Raw genomic sequence first — 18,179 nt, 5'->3', positions numbered from 1 at the left:
AACATGTAAAGAGTGATACCATACACAAGAAACACGGTAGGTAGGATTTGTGTGTTGGATTGGGCATGGATCAACAGGCTCGTGGTAAATTAGGATGATTGTTAAAATACAGTACGACTGTTGTTTCCATCATCAACCTCAACAGCTGCTTTTGTCAATAATGATATTGATTACACATAAAAAGAATATTCCCATGAAGGATCTCTGTGACAAAACATTGTTACTAATGGGTAATTAGCAAAGACCACTCAGCCAGCAGAGCCTGAAGACACGCCCACTCATGGGGAAGGAAGCAAATGTGTTTTGTCACCACTTTGGAACTGGATTTATTTCAGGAAGTTTTGCTTTGTGAAGGAAAGAAAAACTAAAATAAATGCAAATATTGATATGAAGTTTAGGTTGTTTCTTAAGATCTTTTCTTTCATACATTTTTTTCTCTATGAGTGTGTAACAGATATTAAATTCGTATTGCTGAATCCCTGCTGGTAAAGTGTTTGAAATAAATTCAAGGCTGTGCAATCAATTCAGCTTGAGTTCAGATTAAGCATGATGTCTGCAGCCAGTCTAAACTGGAGCTTTATTTGCACAAAGTAGAAGCCACAGTCTAGCTGCTAAATCACTATTATCTATATATTGCTAGTTCAGTCTGCTTTTTGTTACAGAATGCTTAATCTGGCAGTACGCATTGTGTTTATAGCGTACAGTATAATGTGGTAAAATACATGTCAGCATAAGCCTGGAGGTGAAGACGTGTGGGAGGATGACCCAAAACCATCAAAGAGCTGGAACTACACTGAAACCCCAATTCTTATGTTACTCCAACTAATACTCTCTGTTCGAATGTCAGACCTCCTCTGTTGTTCAGAAGTTAAGATGATAACATTGTGATTAATAATAATAATCAATCGTTCAATAAATCAGTCTCCAACTCTGGAATAACTGCTACGCTTCTTTTATCATGGCTTCTTCTCAAAGTCAAAAACATAAAACCATGCTGGGAAAAGGCATCCGTCTGACCCCCGGATTTTTTCATTCCACGACCCTCCACCCTCTGAACCTCCCAAGGGGCTAAAATCTGCTTTTTTATTCGTACATTCTTTTCATTAAAAAAAAAAAAAAAAAAGGTCAGATAAAATAAAAAGTGCTGAAGGGAGACCTCCAGGGATGAATGACTGAAAACAACATGGGTCTGAGATTAGAGATTACATCAGTAGACAAGGATTTGAGCCGAGCCCCCTCTCTGTTGCTCCCACAACCTCTGTTTACGCTTTGCTGGTGAGCAGGCGTGTCGAGCCAGCGATGTTAGCCAGGGTTTAGGTTGCATGATGACACAAAGGGACCGGGAGGACCCCAGGCATCAAATGTACCCCCATCGTGATGCTCAAATTTAACCGAGCACACACCCCAGGCACACTCTGAAGTTATTGATGTGTATAGTATGTGCTCATAAGCTTTCTTGCTTGTGGCGCTCTCTCCGAGTCAAAGCGGAGATAAATATTGAAGCGTACGAGTAGCAACTTTTTACAATCTCCTGGTATGATCTATATCAGGCTGACCCTAATACCCCCTCCTGGTGCAGGTTTGTAATGGGAAGCAGGCGGAGCAGGCACACTATGTTCTCTGTCCAGGGGTTGATGGGCTGCTGTGAGAGTGGACTCAGCCTCCCACCCTTGGCCTGAGCTCTTGTCACTATGCGTTCCCTTGCCCACCGTGGCCGTTCCCTTGGCCCAGCATACGACAGAAGATCCCACCCCCTTAACTACCCCAAAAATTTCATGGTTCCCAGGCCTTGTTCTCACAGCTGCCTGGTTTATTTTTGCTAGAGTGAGTCACAGAGCTCTGTTCAGACGCAGCGCCTCTCCCAGGAGAGTTGAGCACGTCTGCATGTTGCATGTGTGTATGTTTTTGTGTGTGAGTGGGAGCTGTATACCCCTGAGCCACTGAATGGATGTCGCTGGGTCGTATTCACTTCTATATGGCGAGGATGAGACGTTCACGCCACACGCGGCCACCTCAGTCGTCGCCCGCACTTTCTCCTCAGCCTGTTATGTAAGCTACGTTATTCTACAGAAATAGCATGGCCACGCTCTTTTGTTTATGAAGGTTCAAATATGTGCCTTACTACAGTTTGTCTTTTGGGATTCACTTGCACGACTCAACAACTTCTCCTCTGATGTTCTGCGGTAACGTGACGAGTCAACATTTATCCATTCACAGCAAGATTATCTTCAAATAGATGAACGAAATATGTCCCTAGTTTCCCAAAAAGTTTGTTTAATGTCAGTAAAAACAGAATGCAGTGATTTGCATTTCTCCATCGAGCTCTGCAGATCCTGTATCCACTAGTATCAACTTAATTCAAATCTAATTATGACCGTGGGAGGAGACAAAAAGTTTCATAAATTCACATTTGATTCCCAATAGCACCCAAACAACATGTCTCATTTCTACTCTGAAATTTCCATTTTAATTCACATTCCACACAGCGCTGATAGAAGTTCTTCAGTTCTTCAGGGTGTCATCACAAAGTTCAGTTTTATTTATCGTGTTTAACGTTAATCCCTCTGTTATCTGTTCTGCAGCTAATTTGTTTCCTTGGTGCAATTTGCAAACCCAGGGAGAGATACAGCCCGTCATCAGGGGAGCTCTGGGAGAGTCCCACTGTTGAGTTGAGCTGTTGTAAAACTTGAACCCCCTGCTAAAACCAAAGAGGAAGTGACTGAAATATCTGTGGTGGTGAACAGGGGTGACTGCTGAGTCTTTTGGGGTAACCTATCAATTGGGAAATAATAGCCTCTGGGTTTTATTTGAAGTCTTGCAGGTCTTTGCAGTTTGAAGCCAGGGATGCTTGTGTGGTGACTCAGGAAAGTTGGTCAAAGTTTAACTCTGACCTCGGTGTCTCTGCTTTCTCACAGTCCTCCAGCTCTGTCTGCAGCAGAGGAGAAGTCGAGAGCAGCTTGTGGAGCAGGGCATCATGCCACGTGAGTGCTTCACTCTCATCTATTGCTCCTGTAGATTTATGGCAACGCACTGTAACCAATAAGTCCAGAACTTCAAAAAAGCTCCTTTTTGTATATTCTTAGTAGCATGTTCTTCCATCTAGACCCCTGTAGTAAATGAACATCTCACCATGCAAACAGTGACAAAGTTGGCTCACAAGGTGCAGGAAACTTGTGGTCCATTGTCTTCCACAATTTGTTTCGACACACAAAGTTCAAGAGTTTGACCCTTTACATTGGAAGACCACAACCACGACACAGGCTGAACTCATGTGAACTAAATATATTGTTAAGTTTACGAATATGGGCTGACGTGTGATTGTGACAATATGTTTGGGTTTTTTCATCATTTTCATGAGCGTTGTTTTCTTAAATATGTCAGTGACTTCCTGCATAATCGAAGTGTGACCACATGTTTATTAGAGCTCGAAAAATGTTGTTGTTGGCACAGAGACACAAGTTCGGATTGAAAAAGAAAATAAAACATGCAAAAAGTTTTTTAAGGTTATTTAATAATTGCAACATGTTGGGCACTACTGTTAGATTCAATAAATTATACTCCTGCATGTTGTGATAATAAGCATAGACAGAAACCAAGGGAGGAACGGGGGTCTAGACCCCCTCGTTTCCCAGAAAAATACTTAACTGTACACTAGAGAAATGTTTATTATGCCCCCAACAATGACATGAAATGTTTCCACTTGTTTATATGAAGTCTAAATGTAAGCAATCGTTTTAACTGAATATCAGACCTGATATTTTACTGACCTCAACATTATGATGTTCAGGTCTCTTTTAAAGTGCAGGGGGTTTGTGGGGGACTAAAATACAGAGTTACATGGTGGTTAGCAATTGTGCAGTGAGAATATTGCAGTTTGATTCTACAGTTTGCATTTTTTTTCCCCCCCTAGTCTCCTCCCACAGTCCAGGAACATGCATTTGAAGTCAATTGAATGAAGTTAAAAATGGCTATAAATCGTCAGGAGTTGTCAACACGAGTGTTTGTTGGTGTCTGACTTTTTGAAAACATGCTTAATACAAAAGCCATAGGTAAAGTTTATTAGACATTTCACTGTATTTTACACTTGCAGGTTTAATTAAATTTGTGTTTATGTTGAGCCTGTTGACATTTTCTGCAATAATTCTGTGGGATTTGTAAAAATATAGCCATTTTCTTCACGTATACTCTGCGCCACAACAACTTGAGATGAAATTAGGCTGCATGTGGCCAATGAACCGAACTGAGTTTGACACCCCTGATCTACACCCTCACACATTACAAAGTTGTTTTTATATCTTCAAATGACTATGAGGTGCCACCAAAACAATATGGCTTATCTATGGAATCCAAACAAAGGAACTCTTGTTCTATACCATTCATATTCATCCTGTGCTGGAACAAGCTGGGTGCAAACAAGTGAAAGACAAGCTGGAGCAGTGACAGGAACCCAGTGATAACTGGAAAGGTAGGGAGAGAAAAGGACTTTGTTCATCCTCTCAGACCCGCTCTGTCCTGAAAAGCCTCCTGTGGTCAGTTTTTCAGGTCTTCTCTGGCTCCACACAGTCACATGAGTCAGCGACTGGGCCTTCAGTGGAGGTCATTGCCGGCCCCCCTCTCTGTGGCCTGGCTGAGCTCCGCCTGCACACAAACCTCCCTGGCCACTCCAGCGGCGCTCTGCTGCTGCCGCTGCACTTAAAGGCTTATGATCGGCACGCAGCAAGATCGGGATGATCAGCAGGAATGTTTTGTTTTGCTCCTCTGACACACTCCTCAGAGCGCCCCCCCGGCCAGCGTGTCCTCAAACCAAACAACACCCGTCATAGCAGAGGTGACGAGCTTGTGAGCCAGAGTTCGTCTGAAACAGGATGACGTTTACCGAGGCATACAAGAGTGACTCTGTGCATGGAGTCAGAAGAGCTGACACTTCCTGTTGGACTCCCACAAGCTCCTTCATATCAAAGACTGAGACAAAAACATGAAAATAACCAGATAAAATTACCCTGCAGTCCAGAACATGGCTGTTGTCCCGTCTGCAAAACAGAGAACAACTGATGTGAACTTTTGTTCTTAGAGTTCCTGTGTGTTACAGTAATTGCTGCACAGTATGATACAAAAAAGACTCATCCCACAATTAATTCATACCGTGTTCTACTCACTGACGTGGCTCTGTACTGTGTGTTTAGGATAATTATAATATAAAGGATTCTCTTTTTTTACATAATTGGACATCAACCATTTTACCCTCTGCAGGTGGAATGGTGACATTTTTCATTTATTCCTGATAGTTTAAAAAAAAATCTCTCACTGTAGTTTTTAATCTCTATCCTAAATCTCCACCATGCAGTCCCATTTTACTAACTCGATAACGTTGAACATATATATATATATATATATAGTCCATAGTGAGCTGAGATGGTTCCAGGATGGATGTAGTAGTTTAGTGCTTGACCAAGAGATGTTTCCTCTCTCACAGCTCTGAAAAGTCCTGCTGCCTTTCATGAGAAGATTCGCAACCTGGAAAGAGCCAGGGTGAGATAGAAAGCAATGTTAGCATCCTAGATCATGATTCCGTTTGAATGTTAATAAATATATATATATATGGTTGAAATCTTTTTTTTTACAGACTGGGAACTTCTTAAAGCACAAGCTCTGCAGCAGACCTGAACGCTCTGAACTCGTCCGCATGCACATCTTAAAAGGTAACCACCGTCTTGTGTGGCATTGCTTTTTTTTCGATAAGAGATTACTCATTTTCTCTTTCATATATCTAGTCCACTTTTTTTTTCTGTTCTGACTACATAAATATATCGCAGACAGATGCATGTGAGGTCTGGTTATGCTTCTGTGAGTCACCCTGACAAAGCTTCTGATAACAGTTAGCCAAATCCGACATCGTGATGGTCTTTGTGCTTTGCAGAGACGCAGGCGGAGCCCTCCCTGCAGGCCACACAGATGAAACTGAAGAGGGCCCGACTGGCTGATGATCTCAATGAGAAGATCGCCCAGCGTCCAGGACCCATGGAACTGGTGGAGAAGAACATCCTGCCTGTTGACTCTGCTGTCGAAGAGGCTGTCAGTGGTAAATACTTAGTTCACCACTCTGAAACTTTTCAGTAGTTGTTTACAGATGTCTCCCAATATTTTCCTCATTTATCTAATAAGAAGTGCTCTGCTGTGTTCGATTGTGGTTCAGCAGAGAATGCGGGCCAGCCAGAGTTCTCTAAGACCCCGGAGGGGTCAGACGTGTACAACTTTGATGAGGACAGCAGTGATGCATCTTCACCGCTGAATCCTTGCAGCCAACAATCTCCCGGCTCTGCATCAGCCTCGCCACAACAGTCTGGAGGAAATGACACCACCTCCTCCAACTCTCCTGTACAGGTACACCAACATTTTCTGTACAATTTCCTTCAGACAACACCAAGCATTCTTGAAATATAAGTTCTTTTCTCATGATCAAACATGAAACTCGGAGAATTGGGGCTGTTATACTATATTTTCTGAAACATATTGCATTCTTTTTTTTAATTTTTCTCATGTGGATCAACCCACTTTCGGGGATGTTGTGAACATGTCTCTGTTTTGGTTTTTACAGTGCTCCCCAAAACCCAGCCTACAATCAACAGTAGATTTAGTCAAACTTTCCTTTCCCAGCTCACCACAGAGCAACCACCCGGCTCCTGTTGCCCCCAATGTTACACCGGGGCCCGTTCTTATTAAGGTATGTTCATAATATCTGCTCATGAAAAAACATTACAATATAGCTACAAGAAACTGCCTCCACAGTAATGATTTAAATAATAAGAACTTGAAAGAGGGGGGTCCATAGCTTTTCTGAGAGGCAGTGTTGGTGGGGCTCCAATGAAAAAGATCAGGACCTAATAACTTGAGTCATTTAAAAGTTGTTGTTTTTTTAAAAGATGGTTCAGTTTGTTCTTTTAGATTTTGAGAAGATGACCCCAAGTAGCATGTGTGTGGGTGTATGTGAGTTTTTTTTTTTTTGTTTGTTTGTTTTCTTTTGGAAATGTGCTGACAGCTACAATGTAAGAGTCTGCGTTTTATCATACTTAAAGTCACATCACATTACTTGTGGAGCAAAAGTCACCATTAAGCTGAAGTTCAAATGTAGGTCAAAGACTAAAAGGGTTCAAAACGGTTTCACACATCTCAAAAGCTTAAACGTGTAAATGTGGAGTTGAGCTCCAGTTTGTCTTCACTCAGGTCAAATGACACAGGCTGGTCGTCCTCATCCAGGCTTCAGAAAAAGTCAGCCAAGAATCATAGTCCAGTAGCCAAGTCTGACTTTCTGGATTTAAAGCTAAAATAACCTTGTAGACTTCACACCAAACCATTTTTATGGCTACTATATCCTGCAACTGCAGGTGGTAAAACAATAAAGGTCACGTTTCCACTACTCGTTTCCTCATCCTGTCCTCATCAGCTGTCAGAACAATATTCCACCTCAATATTTAAAGCTATAAAATATAACGTGTTACTTTCAAGTCTTGCAGCGTTGGTCGACTCGTACTCTCTGATCAAATGAACTGGCATCAGTCACAGGGATTGAATGTCCTCCAGATGGTGTTCTCTGGTTTTACATTCTCCTTTATTCTGCGTTGCACACCACAGCAAAGTTTGGCCAAGCTTCCCGCCGACAAAAGCCGCAGCAAAAAGAGCAAAGAGCCCAAGCCACGGGTGAAAAAACTGAAGTATCATCAGTATATTCCCCCAGACCAGAAGCAGGAACTTGCTGAAGTGTCGATGGACTCTGCTTATGCCCGCCTCCTGCAGCAGCAGCAGCAGTTCCTTCAGCTTCAGATCCTCAGCCATCAGCAGCAGCAGCAGCAGCAGCAACAACAGTACAGCTACCAGACCATCCTGCCCACCACACTAAAGTATGGCTCCAGTCATCTACACAAACTAATCTAACTCACTCCGGTCAAGCAGGAATACCACATAATATGGCATATACCTGTACAGTTTATTTTTGGAATAATTATATTTATAATTAGAAGAATATAACATTCGTAACTTCAGTATTCATATATTTGTACCTCTAGAGATACATACTGACTTACTCTCTACAGGCAACCAATTCCTATGCTTCAAAGTGAATACACTTCCACACAAATACACTCGCACACACACAAAGCAGCTATAGAAGCATGCTTTCACCCCTCCCTCTTTACCGCTTTTCTCCTGCAACTTGTAAACAGTTTTAATCACAATAGAATAAATGGTTGTAGGAGGTAAGTAAAAGATTTCAACAAGCCCAAACAAAAGATCCCATCTTGTTTTATAAAATATAAGGTTCTCTGCCATGGTCATTATTTAACCACAGCTGCATTTCGTCTGAATTGCTCTTTCCTGCCTGCAGCTTCCTACACAGATGCTGTTGATTGTGAAAAATGGATGACAGACCCTCTGTTTCATTTACACTCCCTTCGCTTCCTGTACTATTACAACAGACCCACAAGTGAGGTACAAACCAGCTGTTCCAGCATTATTCTGAGTGGAAACGCTGCGTTAACGCCGGTGCAGCTCCGCCACACTCGGGCCAAACACAAGCTGGATCGTTTACCGGCTAATCTGGATGACATGAAGGTGACACATTACACCCTGCTCACTGTCCGACCGCATGAATGCTGCAGACGTGAACAAGTCAAATGTCGAGGTGTTTTATAATGTGTTATCTTTACAGGTCGCTGAGCTGAAAATGGAGCTCAAACTCAGATCTTTGCCTGTTTCTGGGACAAAGACCGATCTGATAGAAAGACTAAAGATCTATCAGGAGAACTCTGGCAGCCAGACTGCAGCTGCTGTCAGCACAGAGACTGCAGTCATCTCAACGGCTCCACAATCCGAAAACATGAGGTTGACTCCTCCTGTCTCCCCTATAGCCTCCAAAGTGTCCAGCCTTGGCATAGAGGACAGTAGCACAGCAGACAGTCCAGCGAGGATACCTTCAGGAAGTCCATCTCATGCTGCTTCCTTCATGAGCTCCCCACAGGGCGCGATACACGAGGAGGGTCCAGCTGAGACAAAGGTCCACGAGAAGGACACCGAAAAGGACAAGCGTTTGCACGAGAAGGAGCGTCAGATTGAGGAGCTAATGAGGAAGCTGGAGCAGGAGCAGAGGCTGGTGGAGGAGCTGAAGATGCAACTGGAGGTGGAGAAAAGGATTCAGCAGGGAGACTCTCCACCTCAGCTCAGCCCTTCAGTTCCTATCCAGGTCAAAGAGGAAAACGCAACCCCATCAAACTGCACGGTGGCCTGCAGCTTTCCAGCTCTGCCAGGGATTGTAAAACAGGAGGAATCGGCCAATCAAAGCCAAGTAGTCGTTCCAAATCAGTTCATCATCAGTCACCAGATCATCACACAGCCTGAAACTCTGCAACCCGTTCAGGCCGGAGCTCAGATCCTCCTGCCCGCATCCCTTCCCGCCTCCACAGTCGCTGTGCAGCTCCCTGCCAAAGGCCTCAAATTACACACTACTGTTAGCAGCTCAGCCCCAGGCCTCGTCCAGACCTCTGGACAGGCGCCACAGAAAATAGAGGCCTCAGCAGCATTACAAAAGCAATGCAGCCAGACACTGACAAAGGTAAGGAAATGCTCCACTTCTTGTACTGACTGCCTCGGCATTGCTACCAGCGTTTTCATTGTATTCTTAAATAGTCTGCAATCCACCATATGTGGCACATGTGTTCACCTGGAATTATACATTTTTGTACAAGGTAAGTTGTGCATCATAGAATTCAAGCCAGTTATATAACACAGACCTGCCACTGTATCACATCTATCAATCAGCGCTAGATCATTGTATTTGTGTTAATCGACTGACCTCAGCACCTCTCAGACACAGGTTTATGGAAATATGGATCACTGGGAAAAGTGCTGAGTGAGGGCTGAGTGTCCTGTCCAACATGCTGTCAGAAGACCTGATACAACCTGCAGCTCCACTCAAACACACACACACACACACACACACACACACACACACACACACACACACACACACACACACACACACACACACACACACACACACACACACACACACACACACACACACACACACACACACACACACACTCCTCTGCACTGATCTGTTCTGTTATGATGTTTAACCTCATGAGGGATTGAAGCAATTCCGTTAAGCTGTCTCTGCATCAAATCAAAGCAGTGCAACAGTTTTTTTTGTTTGTTTGTTTTTCTGGTTACCGCAACTACCAGATTCACTCAGGTCTGTTCACATAAGCAGAAGTGACTTCCGCTGCATGCTGCCTCTCTTTGCATTCAGTATCGATAACTCTGATGCTTCCATGCTGACTTTTCGATTTGTTCCTGCAGACTTGGCGGATGGAAGCAGATGTACAAAACTTGCTCAATACATTTCCTCTGAATGGATACACTGCGGGAGCCTCCTCGGGCCAACCTGTCCCCACAGAGCCCACTAACAAGGTAGAAAAATGATGCTGAAGTCTTTTCTGCTTACACTTTCTTGTGGTCACTGGCTGGCTTGTTTTTATTTCTGTAGTTCCATCCGCTTGTTCCTGGTTTACATAACACACATCCTGTTTTTATTCAGTGTAAGCGACTGTTGTCTTTTCCTGTTAAACAGCCTCTCTGTTCCAGCCAATCCCCTTTGATTGTGCAGCAGCCAAAATTTACAAACCATGTGTCTAAGTGCAAGGACCCGCCTCGCTATGAGGATGCAGTTAAACAGACCCGCAACTTGTTAACAGCTGCACAGGTGAGAACGAAAAAGAAATGCAATTATGTCCTTTTAACACTATAAGTATTCTTATTCAAACTTTCTTCTTTTTATTTTTTGTTCTTTCTGCAGGGTCCGACTGCTGCCAGCCAACAGATGGACGACCTGTTTGACGTGTTGATCGAAAGTGGTGGTGAGATACCGTGCTCTCATTTTGACCCGGATCATACTTGATGTTTTGATGCTCAGTTTCCTCTGCTCTTGTGTTTGTTTTCCCCCAGAGATCTCCCCGTTCATCAGGCAGGATCCTTCCAGCCTGGACAAGCCTCTCGCTGTCACCGCTAGCGTAACCACCCTTCCCATCAACACGGCCTTATCACGCCCGCCCGCCTTGGTCCAGGTGGCCCAGCTGCCTGCAGCCCTGACCTCTAACTCGCAGATCAACACCCTCCTGGACGGCACACTGGCTGCTGACAGGGAGACACAGAAACTGAAGCTGATTGAGGAGTTACACTCGCCTGTGACCGCCATGGAGGTGGATTTTAATGAAAACACTCCGCCCTCTCCTCTGAGCCTGCACCACACCAGCATGGACAGCATGGACTGGCTGGACCTGACGCTGTCCGTGCCAGCAGAGGGAGGCAACTCCCTGGATGTGTCCATTCCCGTGGGTGTCTTCTCCTCTGACTTCCTCAACTCTAATGAACTGCACTTGAACTGGGAATGAGTGCATCCCAGGTGAATCCGTCCTGTCAGGCCTTGGTAAGACCACTTCTGTCTAAATGAGGCAATGAGCTGTTGAAGGTTTGAGCAATCCAGTCCTGCAGTATCAGTTCAGAAGTTGTTCTTCTCTTTTCGGTCTTTATTTGAGGCTGTTATTGTAGCAAAATAACTTCAATGTGCATGTTGAGAGTTGTGATTCTATGTATCTTGATTTATGTGCTTAATGAGATTTATAAGCATGCACTCAGATTTTTGCATATACAAACGGGTGTCTGTGTCAGATTTGTGAATGCATAATACAATTTGTGTTTGCAATATATTCGCTGTATGCCTGCTTAGATTTGTGTGTGACTAGACGGGACCTGTAAATGCCACCGTACTCACTACAGAGGGAGTTTCACCAAGTGTTCCTGTGTAAAGTGACAGCTATATAGCTAAGAAATGACTGCAGTGTGACAAGAGTGAGCCTGCTAGGGTTTTTTACACACACACACAGACACACAAATTTCAGCAAAAATCTGTTGCGGCGGGAAAGCAAAATCAACTTGTCCAAATACAGCTGGTTACAAGGCCCAAGGGTATATATATATGTGTGTGTGTGTGTGTGTGTGTGTGTGTGTGTGTGTGTGTGTGTGTGTGTGTGTGTGTGTGTGTGTGTGTGTGTGTGTGTGTGTGTGTGTGTGTGTGTGTGTGTGTGTGTGTGTGTGTGTGTGTGTGTGTGTGTGTTTGTGTGTGTGTGTGTGTACATGTATTCAGCATTTTGAAACAGACATGCAAATGTCTGCACATACAAACACACAACTCTCTGCATGTAAGCACACGTTATTTTGCTGCTACAACAGGAGCAAATCGTTAAACCCTCTGTCTGTACAGAGGACCAGAGAAAATGGGGCTGGTACTGGCGCTTTTAGCTAAAAGCTGAAGCAGCTTTTAAGATTTCCATCTCAAATTATGTCACTGATTTGTTATCAGTCTGTCTTCTACTTATTGTCTTTGTCCTTTGATCTCAATGAATGTAGAGCGTTGCACTCAGAAAGAACAGTAAACCATCCCAACTCCTGTCTTGGAATGACTATCACTATTAAAACAGAGTGTAAACACACAGCCACAATATGTTCCTGATGTGTAGATGAATTGTGAAGCATAAATCAGAAATTGAACAATTTAAGTGGGAGCAAAGTTTCAAAGTCAAAGTGACCCCGCAGCACGAACTAAAGATGCCTTTGTATTTATTACCGATTTCTCTGTAAACATGTTCATCTCTAAACTATTTGTTTCCTTTTCAGCCTTTTTTGAGTCTGTAATGCATCTCATTGCACATGTGCACACTCTGACACTCTGACACAAACACACTCTCACTCCACTTGTTTTTTCTTTTGCAGTCAGAATCCTCACATGCGTCTCACACTTTACTGCTTCCCAGTCCAACTGACTGGATTGTTAAAATGTTAAAGTAATTGCTGTTTGATTTTTACTGTGAGGTTAATTAAGACTCAACAGACACACATAATCTCATTACTTTTGATCCGATTGTATTTTACTGACCTCTACTGGTCTCATTGCTTCTTTGACAGCTTTCGTTTCCTTAAAAAAAAAATGTATGACGGTTCAAACTCTGAGAAACTTTTGTGCGCCTCAGCACGATTTGCAAGCGGGAGAAGGGCTGAGGATTAATTGTGTTATTTTATTGGATTGTTGGGGATTCACAGTCTCTGGAAAGCCAAACTTTTCTGAATGCTGAATTGTTTAAAGAAAAAAAAACTTTCATGTGACTTTTTTTTATTAAGTTTGTTTTATTTTCCTGTCAGTGCCTCATTTGACAATCCAAATGTTGCCCTTTGAGAAGGGATCATGTGCTGGAACAAGAAATGTTTTGTCTTTACTATACTAGTATAACTCAACACCAAAGAAAATGTAATGCATAGTTTGTATGCCTTAAGTTTTAAACATTGTGTATTTATGTTACTTTTTATTTTTCTTTTTTATAAGTGTAATTGTCATTTTGTAAATACAGAGAATATTTGGGATTTCACAGCCGACGAGCTTTGTCACAAACTCTTTAATACTACTTCAAATAAAACCTTTTCAAGGGACGTCTTTGCGGGGTTTTTTGAACGAACAACTCATCACGTGTCTAAGCTAAACGAAATTCAATGATTCCAAGTTGAGCCGGCATGTTCCCACCCTTCACTGAAATCCAACGGAAAAGCTGCAACACGAACTGGAAGGGCAGCGTCATTTTGGTCTCGCTTCTCTCAGAACCTTCATACGGTTCTGATCCGTGTCTGACACATGGGGCATTTGTGTGTGATGGACTTGAATCTGTCAAAGCAGAAGGGAATGAGGCAACAACCGGCCACACATCTGCAGAAATGAGAAAAAAAAAGAGATGAAGAAAAGAAAAAGAAAAAAAGACAACACTGGAAATACATAAAACAGGCTGCACAAACAGAAACAGTCCCAACCACACTCTCTACCCTGTCATGCAAATATTGCAGCAGCCAGCGGAGAAGAGGAGGTTTTTATACCCAATTGCAGCTGTTGAATAACAGAGTATCCAGGACACTTCGCTGGCGGAGAAAATGGTCTCTGTCATGACGACCTGCCTGCACTCTGGGCACTGAGTCCTGCAGGGACATCTCGAGAGGTTTTCCACGTCCAGGACCACGGGAGCTGCGAGCACAACACATGCAGGGTTTCCAGCACGAGACGTCTCAATCTTTTTTTTGTTGTTTTCATTAACAAAAATAGGCAGATGGATGCTCAAGCACTCAAGTAATAATTAAATGTTTGCATTTTCTCTCAAACTACATATGTACATTAATATGCACGGCCTGTTTTAAAATCAAGAAAATCTGAACTCTCAAAGGCGCCAAAGCAGCAAAAAGATGGTCGCATTAATCCATAGCAGCGTTTTCTAATCACTTCTTCATAATTGTTGAAGACTTTAACATGTTTACACGAACTCATCATTACAGTACAGCTTACATGTTGACGCTATCACTTTTAGCTTCACTATCAGCAAGATTCCTTCTTTGCTGCCGGCAAACAACTTCTGACCCATGAGCAACATGTTTGAATCCCATAGAGCATTAAACTGAACAATAAAGTGGAGTTTATCAGGGGATTGCGGGCTCACCTGGGATTTTAGGAGATTCAACATAGAAGACATTCGTGTCGCCGTCTGTCTCCTCACTAAGCTCAATAATGACCACTAATAAAGAAGAAAATCGGGTTATTGGGGTAAAAGAAGAAAACACAATGATCTGCTGTGACAGTTTTGGACAAACCTTCATCCTTCTCTGTGTCTTCTGCACTGAAAAGGTCGTGAAAGGTTTTCCTGAGTTCTGCTATCTTTTCACGCAGTTGTTTCAGTTTTTCATCAATTTGGTCAATATATTGCTGCTGATGAGCATATTCGTCTAAATAAAACACCAAACATGAGGTTAAGTATACATGAGACAAGGGAGACGTGAAGGCAAGCCTGTTTTTGTTTCACCTGTGTGTTCAAGCTGAAGTTGCTTCCTCAGGTCCTGATGGAGACACTTAATTGTCCTTCTCTGCTGAAGTTCCTGCATCTGGAGTAACAGATTGTCGATCTGAGTGGAAATCTTCTCCAGCTCGCTGCTTGAGGAACTCATAGTAAGAAAGTCTACAAGGGATGAGCATTTATGGATCATTTTCAAAGTGTGAACAGTTTAGAGTGGTGGCTTTCTTGTTGGAAGTGTGGCGGAGACAAACTAAAACCATACATGTAACTGTTATAACAGAGAAAGTCTTGGAATACAGACTGTGCAGACAATTTAAGTTGAAAACATCCAACCAGCATGAAAATATATATATTTTTTGTGCATATTGATCCCAACAGCTGTTGACAATGACATCCTATGATGTGAAAAACAGGAAGTCCAACAATAAACCACAAATTTATTTGAATAATATGCAAATGTTCGAACCCTAATTGTAATATTTCAGACCGAGATCTCTAGATCTTCTTTGGGAGGGAGACATGGGCAAGATAGCATGTATTATAAAACATCCCAAACACAGAAGGTATTGAGACACATGAACCTGGTTTGAAATGTACACACCATCTTCAGCACATTCTCCAACACTACTTTTGATTTTCTATCATTTCAACTCAGAAGAGATACATTTTTTTACAAATCAAGGTTTGGAAAATTCAAAAACGCCCATTGTACAAGAGCTTGAGGCGTATAGTGGCTGTATGGAAATAATTTGAGGGCACTGTCTCACATTTCCTTGTGGATAATAAAATCTACAAAGACAATATAAGGATATTATATGAAATGTTAAAATATTTCTGTACATTTACTGAAGAGAATTTTCATACACGTCATGTATCAAAGATGCATCAGTGTATCTTTCCTCTTTGCTTTAATATACAAACATAAACGTTTCTTATAAAAATTGAAGTCGGAGGAAAGACAAAATATATAAGGTAGATATGCAGAGAAAACGTATATACAAGCTTATTCTTGGCAAATACACTTCAAAGTAATATGTTTAAACTGTGCACGACATAAGGTGTGACTTTTAAATTATTTTAGTTATATCATGGATTCAAAAAAGACAGTATATCAAAAGCATATCATGAGAATAATCAGTGTTTTGTTGAAGCAGAAAAAATAAATAAAGCAAGTTTAAGAACATCTTTCTGGCGACTTGTGATTTCTTCATGTCCAGCACAAAAACTTAAATCACACAAACCCCAACTACCCTTACTGTAAATTTAGCAGTTTCTCTAATAAGTTAGAATAGTTTTACAGAGACTATTAGGAAGAAAATGTCTGGATTGCCTGTTTTCTTGCAGCTGCTCCCGCTGTATCGTCCCAGGGTAAAGCCTCATCCAGCATCTATCATTCACTTCTATCAGGAAGTATTCAAATCATCTGGCAGGGTTTAGAACTGCCTTCTGGGGTAAATGCCAACCTTAAAAAAAAGTAAAACACTGACAAAAACATATGAACAAAAAGTTTTTAAAAAATTTAATATTTGAAGACACATTTACAATCAAAAGAGACAAAGTTAGCACCCTGTTATTTAATTTACATGTGGCCATAGCAAGATATAGATACGGCCGTGTGAGCCCATCGCAGTCAGGTCTGCTCTTTGAGAGCTGTAGCAGCAGCAGCAGCAGCAGGCGTAGTGATCTGATGCTTCACTTTTTCCTGAGTTTCTTCATGAACGTCACTTCATCTCTGTTCCTGATCCCATAGCTGAAGACAGGAGCAAATTCAAATCAGTCACACTGTTACCGCTGTCACCATAAAATGAAAGCACTGAATGAATTTACACTCACTCTTTCAGCCTCATCTTGTCATCTTCCAGCTTCTCCCCCTGAAATACTAAATGATGCGTTCTCCAAACATACCTCCTGTGGAAACAAAGGAAGGAATTTAGGGAACAATGACAGATCCAAACTGCTTACATATTATCTCTGTCTATAATGTTGATGAATGTGTTTACCAGCTGACGTGCTTCACTCCACCTTCACGCTGTTGTTTCAGCTCCATAAATCTGCGAATGGCCTTCTTGAGATCAAGGACGGTAGCATTTTGTACCACCACAATGGCTAAGAAAAACACATTTTGTTAATAGTGAGGAAAACAAAGGTTGTATGACAATGGAACTCTGTAAACGTACATGAATAACTCACGCATTATTTCCCCATCTGCTTTTAAAACCTTCACAGTCATAGCCTGGCCGTACTCCAAAGCGATCTGAGAGTTGATCTCCTCCAGAGTCACCTGAGGTTTTAAAATAATTTTTTAATGGTATTTTCTTGATACATAAATAAAGTAATGGTTGTTGAACAAGTCCTGAGACAGTTTGTGGAAGCAACTGCAAGTATTTCCAGACCAAATGAGCTGAAGTGAGTAAAATATCAACATGGATAGTGATGGGTTGTGTGTGTGTGTGTGTGTGTGTGTGTGTGTGTGTGTGTGTGTGTGTGTGTGTGTGTGTGTGTGTGTGTGTGTGTGTGTGTGTGTGTGTGTGTGTGTGTGTGTGTGTGTGTGTGTGTGTGTGTGTGTGTGTGTGTGTGTGTACCTGAATGGGTAGATCACACAGTAAAGGGTCCTGCACTAGTCGAGCCAGGCCCTCCTCGAAAATGTCCAGAATCTCTGAATGAGGAAGAGCCTCCTCATCTTCCTCCTCTACATCGGGGGCTGCTCCACATGTCTGGGTCTCCTCTGCCTCTAGCACCTCTTCATCCTTCGAAGACAGTTCCCCCTTTTCTCCTGCTTCTCCTGCAGGAGCAGTGGGAATAACCTGACTACTTTCCTCCTTCATCACTTCAAATCTCTGAAGCCTGATCTGAATTACACTTCAACTACCGAGTTACGTTCAAACGTTTGTGGGGAAACCACCGACATTTAAACGTTAAACACCATTGAACTTGTAAATTGTTTAGATAAATCGACTTTGACTTGAAACCACCGACGATGTAAATAAAGTGATGTGCAGCAGGAATAATATACCGGGAGTATTATGCGACTCTTAAGACACGGTTCCTATTGGCGAAGGTTTTTTTTTTTCTTTTTTTTTTTTTTTCATTTCAAAGCCTGATTAAGTTTAGTTTAATCAAATTCGATTTAATTTATGTATATTTAATTAATTTCATTTAATTCACGAGGTTTTACTTGGCCCCGTGAAAATAAATGTTAGTCGAATACTAGTGTTTTATTACTAATGATACATATGAGTGATGCAAATAGAA

General features: G+C 42.2%; 2 protein-coding genes across 3 annotated transcripts; one reads left to right on the top strand and one right to left on the bottom strand.

Annotated features, from left to right (window-relative positions):
- Positions 1–2,941: 2,941 nt before the first annotated feature.
- On the top strand, positions 2,942–13,529 carry mrtfbb (myocardin related transcription factor Bb). Its single transcript, XM_080488124.1, has 13 exons — positions 2,942–2,981; positions 5,474–5,529; positions 5,624–5,699; positions 5,918–6,079; positions 6,194–6,381; positions 6,596–6,721; positions 7,630–7,895; positions 8,469–8,604; positions 8,702–9,601; positions 10,351–10,461; positions 10,622–10,753; positions 10,847–10,907; positions 10,996–13,529. Exons 1-13 carry the CDS (start codon positions 2,975–2,977, stop codon positions 11,439–11,441), a joined length of 2,667 nt encoding a protein of 888 aa, XP_080344250.1. The 5' UTR covers positions 2,942–2,974; the 3' UTR covers positions 11,442–13,529.
- On the bottom strand, positions 13,238–17,954 carry snrnp25 (small nuclear ribonucleoprotein 25). 2 transcript variants are annotated; one of them, XM_080488126.1, is made up of 10 exons: positions 17,510–17,954; positions 17,118–17,208; positions 16,928–17,033; positions 16,761–16,835; positions 16,258–16,677; positions 14,937–15,089; positions 14,728–14,859; positions 14,577–14,651; positions 13,966–14,110; positions 13,238–13,801 (listed from the first exon to the last, which is right to left on the bottom strand). In XM_080488126.1, the coding sequence occupies exons 1-5, from the start codon at positions 17,750–17,752 to the stop codon at positions 16,620–16,622; spliced, it is 573 nt and encodes a 190-aa protein (XP_080344252.1). In that variant the 5' UTR covers positions 17,753–17,954; the 3' UTR covers positions 13,238–13,801; positions 13,966–14,110; positions 14,577–14,651; positions 14,728–14,859; positions 14,937–15,089; positions 16,258–16,619. The 2 variants fall into 2 exon arrangements, with proteins under 2 accessions (XP_080344252.1, XP_080344251.1); XM_080488125.1 differs by lacking the exons at positions 16,761–16,835; positions 16,928–17,033; positions 17,118–17,208; positions 17,510–17,954 and having other exon boundaries at positions 16,258–16,319.
- Positions 17,955–18,179: the final 225 nt, after the last annotated feature.

This window comes from Lipophrys pholis (assembly GCF_963383615.2).
Source record: "Lipophrys pholis genome assembly, chromosome: 19".
Taxonomy (NCBI): Eukaryota; Metazoa; Chordata; class Actinopteri; order Blenniiformes; family Blenniidae; genus Lipophrys; species Lipophrys pholis.
This window is presented reverse-complemented; position numbering and strand designations above follow the sequence as displayed.